Source organism: Mauremys reevesii, linkage group 3 (assembly GCF_016161935.1).
Source record: "Mauremys reevesii isolate NIE-2019 linkage group 3, ASM1616193v1, whole genome shotgun sequence".
Classification (NCBI taxonomy): Eukaryota; Metazoa; Chordata; order Testudines; family Geoemydidae; genus Mauremys; species Mauremys reevesii.
Genome location: NC_052625.1, coordinates 204582362 through 204594509, shown reverse-complemented (window position 1 = coordinate 204594509; position 12148 = coordinate 204582362). Strand labels below are relative to the sequence as shown.

Here is a 12148-nt window from a genome sequence, read left to right as displayed (position 1 = left end):
ACGGACACCTCCAGGGAAGTTTGCAAGATGATTCTCTGGGAGATGCTGCTTCTCCTGCTCTGCCAGTTAAATATCAGGGTGATGGGCTCAGGAGAAATGCACGGATCCACAGAGCACGTGCAGGCATTTTCCTCTTCTTCAGCTGTGCATGCTGGTTTGTTATTGTAGGGTTGCTCACACATGCCAGGGTGGGGCACCCTAGTTTGTTATGTGCTGGGCTGTGGGTGCTAGTTGTTATTGTAGGGTTGCTGAGGCGGGTGCCCTGGTTTGTATGAATGCTGCGCTGTGTGTGCTGGTTGTTATTGTAGGGTTGCTGAGGCAGGGTACCTGAGTGCTGCGCTGTGGGTGCTGGTTGTTATTGTAGGGTTGCTGAGGCAGGTACCCTGGTTTGTATGAGTGCTGCGCTGTGTGTGCTGGTTGTTATTGTAGGGTTGCTGAGACGGGGTACCCGGTTTGTATGAGTGCTGCGCTGTGAGTGCTGGTTGTTATTGTAGGGTTGCTGAGGCGGGTACCCTGGTATGTATGAATGCTGCGCTGTGCGTGCTGGTTGTTATTGTAGGGTTGCTGAGGCAGGTACCCTGGTATGTATGAATGCTGCGCTGTGCGTGCTGGTTGTTATTGTAGGGTTGCTGAGGCGGGTACCCTGGTTTGTATGAGTGCTGTGCTGTGGGTGCTGGTTGTTATTGTAGGGTTGCTGAGGCAGGTACCCTGGTTTGTATGAGCGCTGCGCTGTGCGTGCTGGTTGTTATTGTAGGGTTGCTGAGGCGGGTACCCTGGTTTGTATGAGTGATGAGCTGTGCGTGCTGGTTGTTATTGTAGGGTTGCTGAGTCGGGTACCCTGGTATGTATGAATGCTGCGCTGTGAGTGCTGGTTGTTATTGTAGGGTTGCTGAGGCAGGTACCCTGGTTTGTATGAGTGCTGTGCTGTGGGTGCTGGTTGTTATTGTAGGGTTGCTGAGGCGGGTACCCTGGTTTGTATGAGTGCTGTGCTGTGGGTGCTGGTTGTTATTGTAGGGTTGCTGAGGCGGGTACCCTGGTTTGTATGAGTGCTGCGCTGTGGGTGCTGGTTGTTATTGTAGGGTTGCTGAGGCGGGTACCCTGGTTTGTATGAGTGCTGTGCTGTGGGTGCTGGTTGTTATTGTAGGGTTGCTGAGGCAGGTACCCTGGTTTGTATGAATGCTGTGCTGTGTGTGCTGGTTGTTATTGTAGGGTTGCTGAGGCGGGGGACCCGGTTTGTATAAGTGCTGTGCTGTGTGTGCTGGTTGTTATTGTAGGGTTGCTGAGGCGGGGTACCCGGTTTGTATGAGTGCTGCGCTGTGTGTGCTGGTTGTTATTGTAGGGTTGCTGAGGCGGGGTACCCTGGTTTGTATGCTGCGCTGTGTGTGCTGGTTGTTATTGTAGGGTTGCTGAGGCGGGGTACCCGGTTTGTATGAATGCTGCGCTGTGTGTGCTGGTTGTTATTGTAGGGTTGCTGAGGCGGGTACCCTGGTATGTATGAATGCTGCGCTGTGCGTGCTGGTTGTTATTGTAGGGTTGCTGAGGCGGGTACCCTGGTATGTATGAATGCTGCGCTGTGGGTGCTGGTTGTTATTGTAGGGTTGCTGAGGCGGGTACCCTGGTTTGTATGAGTGCTGTGCTGTGCGTGCTGGTTGTTATTGTAGGGTTGCTGAGGCAGGTACCCTGGTTTGTATGAGCGCTGCGCTGTGCGTGCTGGTTGTTATTGTAGGGTTGCTGAGGCGGGTACCCTGGTTTGTATGAGTGTTGCGCTGTGCGTGCTGGTTGTTATTGTAGGGTTGCTGAGTCGGGTACCCTGGTATGTATGAATGCTGCGCTGTGAGTGCTGGTTGTTATTGTAGGGTTGCTGAGTCGGGTACCCTGGTTTGTATAAGTGCTGTGCTGTGGGTGCTGGTTGTTATTGTAGGGTTGCTGAGGCAGGTACCCTGGTTTGTATGAGTGCTGTGCTGTGTGTGCTGGTTGTTATTGTAGGGTTGCTGAGGCGGGTACCCTGGTTTGTATGAGTGCTGCGCTGTGTGTGCTGGTTGTTATTGTAGGGTTGCTGAGGCGGGGGACCCGGTTTGTATAAGTGCTGTGCTGTGTGTGCTGGTTGTTATTGTAGGGTTGCTGAGGCGGGGTACCCGGTTTGTATGAGTGCTGCACTGTGTGTGCTGGTTGTTATTGTAGGGTTGCTGAGGCGGGGTACCCGGTTTGTATGAGTGCTGTGCTGTGTGTGCTGGTTGTTACTCTTTGAAGCAGAATTCCAATCTCTATGTGCTCTCAGTCCCAGACGGGGGCTCTCTGTGCACGTAGCACCATGTGCACCCTCCCAGGCCAGCGTGGGGCCAGCCTACGCCTTTCACTCAGGGCCTCAATTTGGTTGCACGTCCCACCAGATGGGTGGCCCCTGCTCTGGGTGGAGCAGCCCCGGGGGGCTGTAGCTTTGCAAAGAAACACGCCGCTCAAGGAATGAGCTTGGCTGCTCGGATACTCACAGCCTCCAGCTTCACCATGGTCTCCATTTTCTTGATGGGCACGTCCGGTTCCATGTTGATGACAATTTCACCTGGGGGACGATAGTATGGGCCTCCGTTGGCCAGGGCCAAATAGCCGTTGAGCAGTTTAGCTGGACAGAGGACAGAGAGAGAGAGGCAGAGAAGAGCCAGTGTAGAGGAGACCCGAAGAGATCGGGGAGCAGGAATGCGAGGGAGGGGGGCGATAGGGAAGAGAGACAAGAAACGGGAACGGTCCCGGGAACAAGAATCCGGGGAAAGGAAACACCTGCCCTCAAAGGGAAACCCAACCCGGCCGGAGTCGCCGTAGGGGAAGGGCCACTCGGCCGGCGCTCACACCTGCAGTACCAGCTAGCACACGGGGATGAGTGGGAGTTTCGTGCTGGAGCAGGGAGCTGCGGGGATGGCCTGGGGGACGGGTGGCTTCTACCTCTCCACAGCACAGGTGCCGTGTGGAGGGAGGCGTCGGCCTCGGCCTTGGCCTCTCTGCCGAGGCCCCCGTGCCCTCGCTACGGAGGAGCCTGCATGGCTGCACAAGAGGTGGCCTTTGCCCCACTAATCCCTGGGTTATTTCTTCCTCACGCGGTGCCATCGGCGCGCACGGAGCTCTCCAGACACGGTCCCTGCCCCAGGGGATGCTGCGGCTGTCGGGCACTGGGCCTGCACCGGTCCGGAGGTGGGCTTTGTTATCTGGGCCTGGGTGGGTTCCACAGGGATACTGACGCCTCGACCCACTGAGCAAGCCCCTGAATCTCCCACCCATCTGACCCCCGTCCCTTGTCCTGACCTGACGCTCCCTCCCTGGAGCCCTGCCTGGCTCTCGCCTGCCCTCTGCTCAGTTAGACGCTTTAACAAGCAGGAAACCCCACATCCTCTCTATCACTCTCTGCCCATCCCCGCCCTGTTCTGTAGCCGGACGGGGGCCACACGCAGCCCAGGGAATCCGCCCCTCCCGCTGGTACCTGCAGTGCTCCAGTGCTGGGATTTCTTGTCCGGGGGCCGGTGGATGAACCTCCGCAGGGAGCTGACGGCGTGGGATCCCACCAGCGTGTACCGGCCAAAGGCCCGGCAGTCCACCACCCGGATGTTCAGGGGTGGGTGGAGCAGCTCGTTCTCCGGGAGGTCCTGGAAGGGAACGGGTCCCCGTCGTAGGGGGTCGGGGTCATTTCGGGGGAGGCTCAGACCAGGGTCCCATCGGAGGGTGAACGCTAGGTCAGTTTCCTTCCCCAGCCAAGCAGGACTCACTCCCGTTGGGGGAAGGGCAGCCCTCAAGTGACCCCTCGGCTGGGGAGAAGGGAATTGCTTTCCAGTGGGGGAGAGCGCAGGGCCCCGAACCCTGCGGGAGCGGGATGGGCCCTACTAATCGGCCTACGTTAATAGAGGCCCTTTGTGACACGGCGCTGCGCCAGCACTGCCGAGCAGAGCCCCACAGCCCTATCAGCCCAGTGGGGAAACCGAGGCAGAGAGGGTCAGTGACTTGCCCATGACCACCCAGGGAGTCGCTGCCCGAGTCAGGGTAAGAACTCAGGCAGCAGCTGGATCCTAGGCCACTAGCCCCCGCTCCCCGCACCAGCCGCTTCTGCTGCCCCCCTCCCCCATGGGACTCCCACCCCTGGCCCTGCCCAGGAGGGGTAGGAATGGCCTCTCCCGGCCAGGCAGGGCTCAGCTATCCCCCTCCCCACTGCCCCGGAGCAGGCCCGACTCACCACTTCAAACCACTTGACCAGGGTGCTGAAGTTGGGGTTTTTCTTGTAGTTCTGGATCAGGGCCGACTGGACGCCCTTGCCGGCGCACTCGATGTCCACCCGGGGCCGGTCAACCTGGGCCAGGTTCACCCGCTTCAGGTCCCGCAGGCCCCAGAACAGGATCTGGGCCGAAGGGAAGGCGCTGAGGTGAGGAGCTGAGAGCCGCCCACGGCCTGTGTCTGACAGCCGGAGGTGGCACCGGGAGCCCAGGGTAAAGGGCCGTGGTGTGATATCGGCTGGGGACACACAGCCCCGGGCTGCCTGTTCCTGGATGAGAGCCTCCGCCTCTGCCATCCAGCAGCTGAGCAAGCTTCCCTGCCCTCCAGCCGTGCCAGGGTGCCCCAGCACTGCGTCTGGACCCCGCCCCAGATAGTATAGTGGGCTCTCCGACGCACCCCCGGCGCCAGCCGGAACAGCCCCACGCGGCCTCTGCCGTGCAATTCGGACGTGGGCGTTTGTGCTGTTTATTGACACCACTGTGAGCCCAGACACCGAACGCCAGTGACCCAGGAAGCAGCCGGGGCCTGCGGATGAGCAGCATCCCCAGGGTTGTTACCTCCACTCTGTATTTACTCAGCACAGGTCGGATCCCCAGGGGCACCGGCAGGATGGGACCCTGCTCCGTGTCCGTCGGCCCATCGATCGGAGGCAGGTCCGACTTGCCAGCCGGGCCGATCTGGAAGAGACACGACACCGATTAGGAGCTGCTCCATCGAAACGCCCCGCGAGCGTCTGCTCAGCGCCTCCTTCCCCGGTTCCCCCGTGCCCGGTCGGGACAGGAGGGTTTTACGTTCCTGCATTCGCTCCTCAGGGTTTATTGCTCCACCCCAGATGACTGACGCCCTCCCAAGTGAGGAGCACTGAGGAGACGACGTTCAGCTCCAAGACACCCCGTCCCGGCAGACGTGCAGCTAAAACCCCGCCAGGCAGCTCCCCGGCATGGTGCCAGGAGACATGCTCCTGCACTCACAGGGCTGCACCCCCAACGGAGGCGATCGGCCCCGGGGGGCTCTCAAACCTGGGACAGCTCTGCTGTTCGAGCGCCAGGAGACGCGCCCATTGGCACCTGTCATGATAGCGCCGGTGCACTAGAGTTGGCAAGAAGCAGGCGGGCGGGCAGGGTTCGCGCCGGGCGTCTTTACCAGCGCGGTGATTAACCACCGGAAGGAACACTCAAGGGAGGGGTGGATTTGCCTTCCCTTGGCGTCTCCCAGCCCAGGCTGCCTGTCTGGGAGGCCCGTCAGCCAAATGCCAGTCGTGAGGGTCCGTCCAGGGGTGACTGGTGAAATGCCAGTAGATCCCCACCCCAACACGCTGCCCCCTGCTGGCCCACTCATCAGCATAGGCCTCAGCCCAGCCGGCGGGAAGCGGGGACTCGCTGAATGAGGACTTAGCCAGCCCCTCTGCTGCACCTCGGCCAGGAGAACCGGCAGGGGCTGTGCTCGCGCGTCTCTCCTGGGAGCATCTCCAGCTCACGCCCGCTGCGATACACGAGTCGCAGCCAGCACCCCGCGTTGCCTGCGCAGCTCCCAGCGCCAGGGCTGGCTCTAGGCACCAGTGTTCCAAGCATGTGCTTGGGGCGGCCCCTTTTGAAGGGGTGCACTCTGCCCCCCCACCTTTTTTTTTTTTGCTTGGGGCGGCAAAAAGCCAGGAGCCGGCCCTGGCCAGAGCCCTGCCTCTGGAGAGCCAGAGCATGGTCCCCTGGAGCTGAGCCTGGGCTGCAGCGGCGAGAGGGGCTCCCGGAGTGTGTGAGGAGCTGGGGAGGGAGGGAAGCAGGGCCCAGGATGCAGGGAGGGAGGAGGGGTCCTGCTGTGAGTCTCCCCAGGGCAGTGCGGCATTTCCCTGCCCGAGTGGGCTGTGCAGGGCGCCGCCGGGCTGGGCAGGGGGCGCGGATCCCGGCTCGTGTACTGATGGGGCGAGTGGCTGGGCAGCCCGAGCTGCCAAGGAGCTGCCACTGCCCCCTCCTGCCCCCGGACCCAGCCCACTGCGCACCTCCCCCGCCTCAGCTCCGCGCTGCCTGCCCCAGGCCCCCATAGCGCCAGGGGCGGGGAGAGGCAGAGCCCGGCTCCGAGCGGGGCAGCGGGGGATACTGCCCCGCAGGGGGACCCCCACGGCTCAGGCACCTGAGGGTCAGTGTCCGTCCTGTCAGTTCTGCCTGCACGGGGCTGGGGAAATAGCTGTCAGTGCCTGCCCCTCTCAGCCCTTGCACCCCCCATCCCGCTCGCAGCCCCCCGCATCGCTCCTTCACTGCACCCCTTTCCCTTGTACTCTCCCTTCCCCCGCACCTCTCCCCTCGTACCCTCCCCCAGCCCTGTCCTCCCGCACCTCTCCTTCCCCTGCACCTCTTCTCTCGCAATCCTCCTGATACCCCCTCTCCTCCTCCATCCTCCCCCGCGAGCACATCACACCCTGCTTCTCTGCCAGTGTAGAGCCCCCAAGCACCCCCACACCCGTTCCTCTGCCTGAACCCTCTTCACTAGATCCCCATCCCTTGCCGGGCGCAAGGTTTGAGGGTTAGTCCCTGTGCCGTCCATGTGCATTTGGAACACTAAAGATGGGGTTGCGGGGGACTGGGAGGGGGCGAGATTTATACTAAAGTGAAATAAAAATAAGAGAAATGGTTTGAGTCCCCACTGCAAGTGTAAATGGGGATTGCTGTGGTGAATGAGGAGGTCACGTTTGAGCGGGGGGGAGAGAGCCCAGGGCTGGGGTGGCAGGGAGTGCGGGTCAGGGGGGAAGAGAGAGCCCAGGGCTGGGGCGGCAGGGGGCGCAGGTGGGGAAGGGCACAGCCCAGGGCTGAGGTGGGGGGCAGCTGAATTTTTTTTTGCTTGGGGCAGCAAAAAACCTAGAGCCGGCCCTGCCCAGCGCAGGGGGGTCGCGCAGGGTGGCGTTATCTGCTACCTGACTCTGTGGGCCTGGCTGTTACCTGGAGCAGCTCGAAGGCCGCCAGCAGGTCCCCGGCCGTGGAGTTGCCCCGGTAGATCTGGTAGTACTCCAGCTGGGGCGGGAAGCGCGGGGGGCCGTAGTCCTCGTCCGACATCTTCACCACCGGCTTGGCAAAGGTGCGGCCCATGAAGTCCGCCTTGCCCTGGAAAGGCAGGGAGAGAGCTTGGGCGTGTCCCAGGAGGCCGCTTCCCACCCCCCAGCCCAGCCCCATGGCTCCCCCCAGCCTGGGTGGGCAGGTTTGTGCGGGAAGCTGATCGGCAAGTGGATCGAGAGGAAGAGCCGGAGGGCTCACTGAATCAAGGGATTCTGCCCAGTTCTCCAGTGGGCTGTGGATGCCAAGGTTGCTTCGTGGCTGGCACCTCCGTAATATACCATGATCCCTGTGCCCTGTGCGTGGGGAGCCCTGTGCTGGAATAGCAGGGGGCTGCAGGTCGGGATTGGGGCATCAGCAAAGCGGGGGGGGGCAGGTGTTGATAGCAGGGGGCTGCAGGTCTGGAGGGAGGGGCATTGGCAGTGTTAGGGGACAGGAGTGGATATCAGGGGGGGCTGTGGGTCGGACTAGGGTGACCAGATGTCCCGATTTTATAGGGACCGTCCCGATATTTGGGGCTTTTTTTATATGGCCTCCTATAACCCCCCACCCTCAGTCCTGATTTTTCACACCTGTTATCTGATCACCCTAGTCAGGACATGAGCGGATACCATGGGGCTGAGGGTCAGGAGGGAGGGGCACTGGCAGAGCTGGGGACAGGAGCGGATAGCGGGGGGCTGTGGATTGGGACACGAGAGGATACCATGGGGTTGCGAGTCGGGAGTGAGGGGCACTGGCATTGCTGGGGGACAGGAGCGGATAGTGGGGGGCTGTGGGTTGGGAGGGAGGGGCACTGGCATTGCTGGGGGACAGGAGCAGATAGTGGGGGGCTCTGGGTTGGGACAGGAGTGGATACCAGGGGGCTGTGGGTCAGGAGGGAGGGGCACTGGCAGAGCTGGGGACAGGAGTGGATACCAGGGGGGCTGTGGGTTTGGTTCAGGAGCGGATACCAGGGGACTGCGGGTCGGGACTGAGATGCTGTTACAGAGGTAAAGGCCTGACTAACGTCCCCCTGCCTTCGGCCTCACAGTCGCTGACTCTCACATCAGCAGGAAAATTCAGCCGCTCTGTGCCACTGCAGCAGCCTGTTACATTCAGCACTGGCTGTGTAACTGGCCCAGCCCTTGTGTTCTGCAGCCTCTTCCTTCTGCTGGGGGGGGGGTGCCCAGGGGTAGTTAGGGACGGTGACGGGGACAAGCGGCTTTCCACAGCCAACACCAACACCAACACCGTGTCTTCTGTGTGCCCGTGACTAATCCGCCCCCCTGGTCCCTGGCATGTGCTCCCAGCGGGCCGCGCCGGGGCGCTCCCTCACCACCGTGTCCTGGTCGTAGATCTCAATGACGATAATGGGGGGGTCGTCCCGCATCTCGTGGGCTTCCCCGTAGAGCTCCAGGTTGTCGAAGACCAGCAGCTGGTCCCAGGTCGGGCACAGCGTCTCGTTGAGCACCTGGAGGAGCAGGGAGGGGAAGGAGCAGCAGGGCTGTGGTTACAGGGAGGAGAGGGGCAGACGTCCTCTCCTGGTACTTCCCGCACAACGCACTGGCGAGAAGGTGGGTCCCTGAGCCGGGATGCCCGAAGGCAATCTCCTCCCAGCTTGCAGAGCTTTGCCTTTGCTGGTTGAGCCTTGACCACATCTTGAAGGCCCCGAGTGAAAGAGAAGCGAGGTCTAGTGGCTGACGCACAGCACTGGGAGCTCCCCAGAGCTCCGACACTGACTCGCCGTCGGCCCTCAGGCAGGTCACTTATTCTGCTCATGTATCAGCTTCTCTCCGTGTAAAATGGGGATCACAACAGGCACCCCCAGGGGAGCTGCCAGGATCAGTCAATGGGTGCACATTGAACAGCATCCAGCAGGGTTCAAACCCCAGATTTTTACACCCCCAGTGCAGCCCTCCCTGGCTTGAGCTAAAGGGGAATCTCCACCAGCTAGCAGCACTAAGTAGACTGTTATCCTGCCGGGGGCCAGGCCCAGAGGGGCACCTGTTGCACACCTTGCCAGCGTGTTATACGTCCGGGCAGCACCTGATGTGCGGTGTTTTCATTACCCCTCACGCTTCCACCAGGTTTGCTGCAGCCCAGAAATTCAGCCCAGCGAGTTCAGATGCAAACCCGCCCACCTCCCTGTCCCCGATTTAGGGGCCTGGCTCTTACCTCCGTGCACTGGCCCTGGGTGATGAAGAAAACCCGGGCAAAGGGGTCAGAGAGGCCGCTGCTGTCTGCGGCGAACAAGCTCCTGGCCTGGTACATGTGGGCTCGGAGCTGGAACACCTGCTTCTCTGGGAGGAAAGGAGGGGGTGAGACTCCCGGGCAGCACCTGAGCCGCAGAGCTCAGAGCAGGACACCCCAGGGCATTGGGGGCAGGGATGAGCCCTGGCCCAGCATGGACGGGGGCTGCTCCGGACGGAGAGGTGCCTGCGGGACGCGCAGTGTGCTGGGGCTGCCTTGCAGATTCCTGCTGCACAGAACCAGCGGCGGCAGGCGTCTGGCGCAGAGCCCCACTCCTGACCCATGGCTGACAGGATCAGTAGGGAAGGGCCATGTGGGGCAGGAAGGCCACCAGAAGTACAGTCCCCTGGCCGGCTTCCTGTGGGGCAGCACGGCTCCCCACACCGGGCTGCCTTCAATCCCAGCGTCGCCCTTGGAGTGACTCATCGGCAGGGCCCCCAGCCCTCGCCCAGCAAGGCCCCAGGAGCAGCCCCCGAGGGAGCAGAGGGAGAGCGGGCGGCTCTTACTCGTGTAGAGGAGGCTGATGGGCGGGAAGGCCTGGAGGCCGAGGCCCTTGCTGGCTTTCTTCTCCTCGAAGCCGCAGGGCAGGCCGCTCAGGAAGTCCTTGCGCTGCTTGGTGAGGCCCAGCCACAGGTAGATCTCCATCTTGGCCTGCACCGTCCAGCCGGCCGGCCCGAAGCCCCTCTTCCCGGGCAGCTGGGCACGGGGGGGGGAGCTTCAGCTGGGGCCAGACCAGACCAGACCCACCTCCTGCCCTCTGGGGTCAGACCCACGGCGCCATTCAGCCCCCCTCCCCCTCCCCCACCTCCTGCCCTCTGGGGTCAGACCCACCGCGCCATTCAGCCCCCCTCCCCCTCCCCCACCTCCTGCCCTACGGGGTCAGACCCACTGCACCGTCCAACCCACCCTCCACCTTCTGCCCTACGGGGTCAGACCCGCTGCACCTTCCAACCCACCCTCCACCTCCTGCCCTACGGGGTCAGACCCACTGCGCCATTCACCCACCCTCCACCTCCTGCCCTGTGGGGTCAGACCCACTGCACCGTCCAACCCACCCTCCACCTCCTGCCCTACGGGGTCAGACCCACTGCACCTTCCAACCCACCCTCCACCTCCTGCCCTACAGGGTCAGACCCACTGCACCGTCCAACCCACCCTCCACCTCCTGCCCTGTGGGGTCAGACCCACTGCACCGTCCAACCCACCCTCCACCTCCTGCCCTACAGGGTCAGACCCGCTGCGCCATTCACCCACTCCCCACCTCCTGCCCTGTGGGGTCAGACCCACTGCACCGTCCAACCCACCCTCCACCTCCTGCCCTACGGGGTCAGACCCACTGCACCGTCCAACCCACCCTCCACCTCCTGCCCTACGGGGTCAGACCCACTGCACCGTCCAACCCACCCTCCACCTCCTGCCCTGCGGGGTCAGACCCACTGCACCGTCCAACCCACCCTCCACCTCCTGCCCTACGGGGTCAGACCCACTGCACCGTCCAACCCACCCTCCACCTCCTGCCCTGTGGGGTCAGACCCACTGCGCCATTCACCCACTCCCCACCTCCTGCCCTGTGGGCTCAGACCCACTGCATCGTCCAACCCGCCCTCCACCTCCTGCCCTGTGGGGTCAGACCCACTGCACCGTCCAACCCACCCTCCACCTCGGTCAGACCCACTGCACCGTCAACCCACCCTCCACCTGGTCAGACCCACTGCACCGTCAACCCACCTCCACCTCCCCCACTGCACCGTCCAACCCACCTCCACCGGTCAGACCCACTGCACCGTCCAACCCACCCTCCACCTCCTGCCCTGTGGGGTCAGACCCACTGCATCGTCCAACCCGCCCTCCACCTCCTGCCCTGCGGGGTCAGACCCACTGCACCGTCCAACCCACCCTCCACCTCCTGCCCTGCGGGGTCAGACCCACTGCACCGTCCAACCCACCCTCCACCTCCTGCCCTATGGGGTCAGACCCACTGCACCGTCCAACCCACCCTCCACCTCCTGCCCTGTGGGCTCAGAGCCACCTGGCATTTTTCGTCGTCTTCCCCACCTACCCCTGCTCCGTGTAACCCAGCGGGAGGCCTCCCACTCTTACAGCTCAGATACTGGTACCTCACCTGCAGCAGCGCCCAGGACCTGACACTCAGCTCCTTCCTGCCCTTTCCCCAGGCTCTAGGCACCTCCCTGCCTCTCTTCACCCTCCCCTCCTCCTCCTGTCTCTCTCTCCATCCCCCCAGCGAGGGCCGCGGCGGCCCCACCTGAGCACAGGCCGGTTACCCTCAGGAAGACGGTCTTCACTTTGGCGCAGTCCTTGCCGGTCTCCTCGTCCACGATGGAGTACAGGATGTCCTTGGAGGGGATGCGCGCGTAGGCGATGCGCTTGCCGTTGCTCATCATCCAGATGAAGATGTCGGGGATGCTGTGCTGTGGCTGCGAACCCCAACAAGGCCCCGCTCAACACGGCGGGCATGGCCGGGCACCCTTCTCCGGGACCGGCGGGAGGCGTCCCACCAGCTCTCCCCTCCTTCGTGACACTGACTGAGGCACCAGCGGATGGACTTGTCTAGTGTCTCCCAGGGCTCAGTCACTGCAGGGTCCCCCACTCCCTTCCTTAGAGACGGTTTT

General features: G+C 62.7%; 1 protein-coding gene across 1 annotated transcript in view; it reads right to left on the bottom strand.

The window, feature by feature from the left end:
* The window catches only part of OTOF (otoferlin), a 189829-nt gene that overhangs the window by 25671 nt on the left and 152010 nt on the right, over nt 1–12148 (bottom strand). Inside the window, exons 22-30 of the mRNA XM_039532355.1 lie at nt 11801–11953; nt 10025–10214; nt 9444–9568; nt 8605–8739; nt 7179–7340; nt 4809–4928; nt 4214–4375; nt 3470–3632; nt 2490–2620 (exon numbers count right to left, since the gene is read on the bottom strand). Of these exons, the coding sequence (XP_039388289.1) occupies nt 2490–2620; nt 3470–3632; nt 4214–4375; nt 4809–4928; nt 7179–7340; nt 8605–8739; nt 9444–9568; nt 10025–10214; nt 11801–11953 (1341 nt within the window). The remainder of the gene's footprint in view (nt 1–2489; nt 2621–3469; nt 3633–4213; nt 4376–4808; nt 4929–7178; nt 7341–8604; nt 8740–9443; nt 9569–10024; nt 10215–11800; nt 11954–12148) is intronic.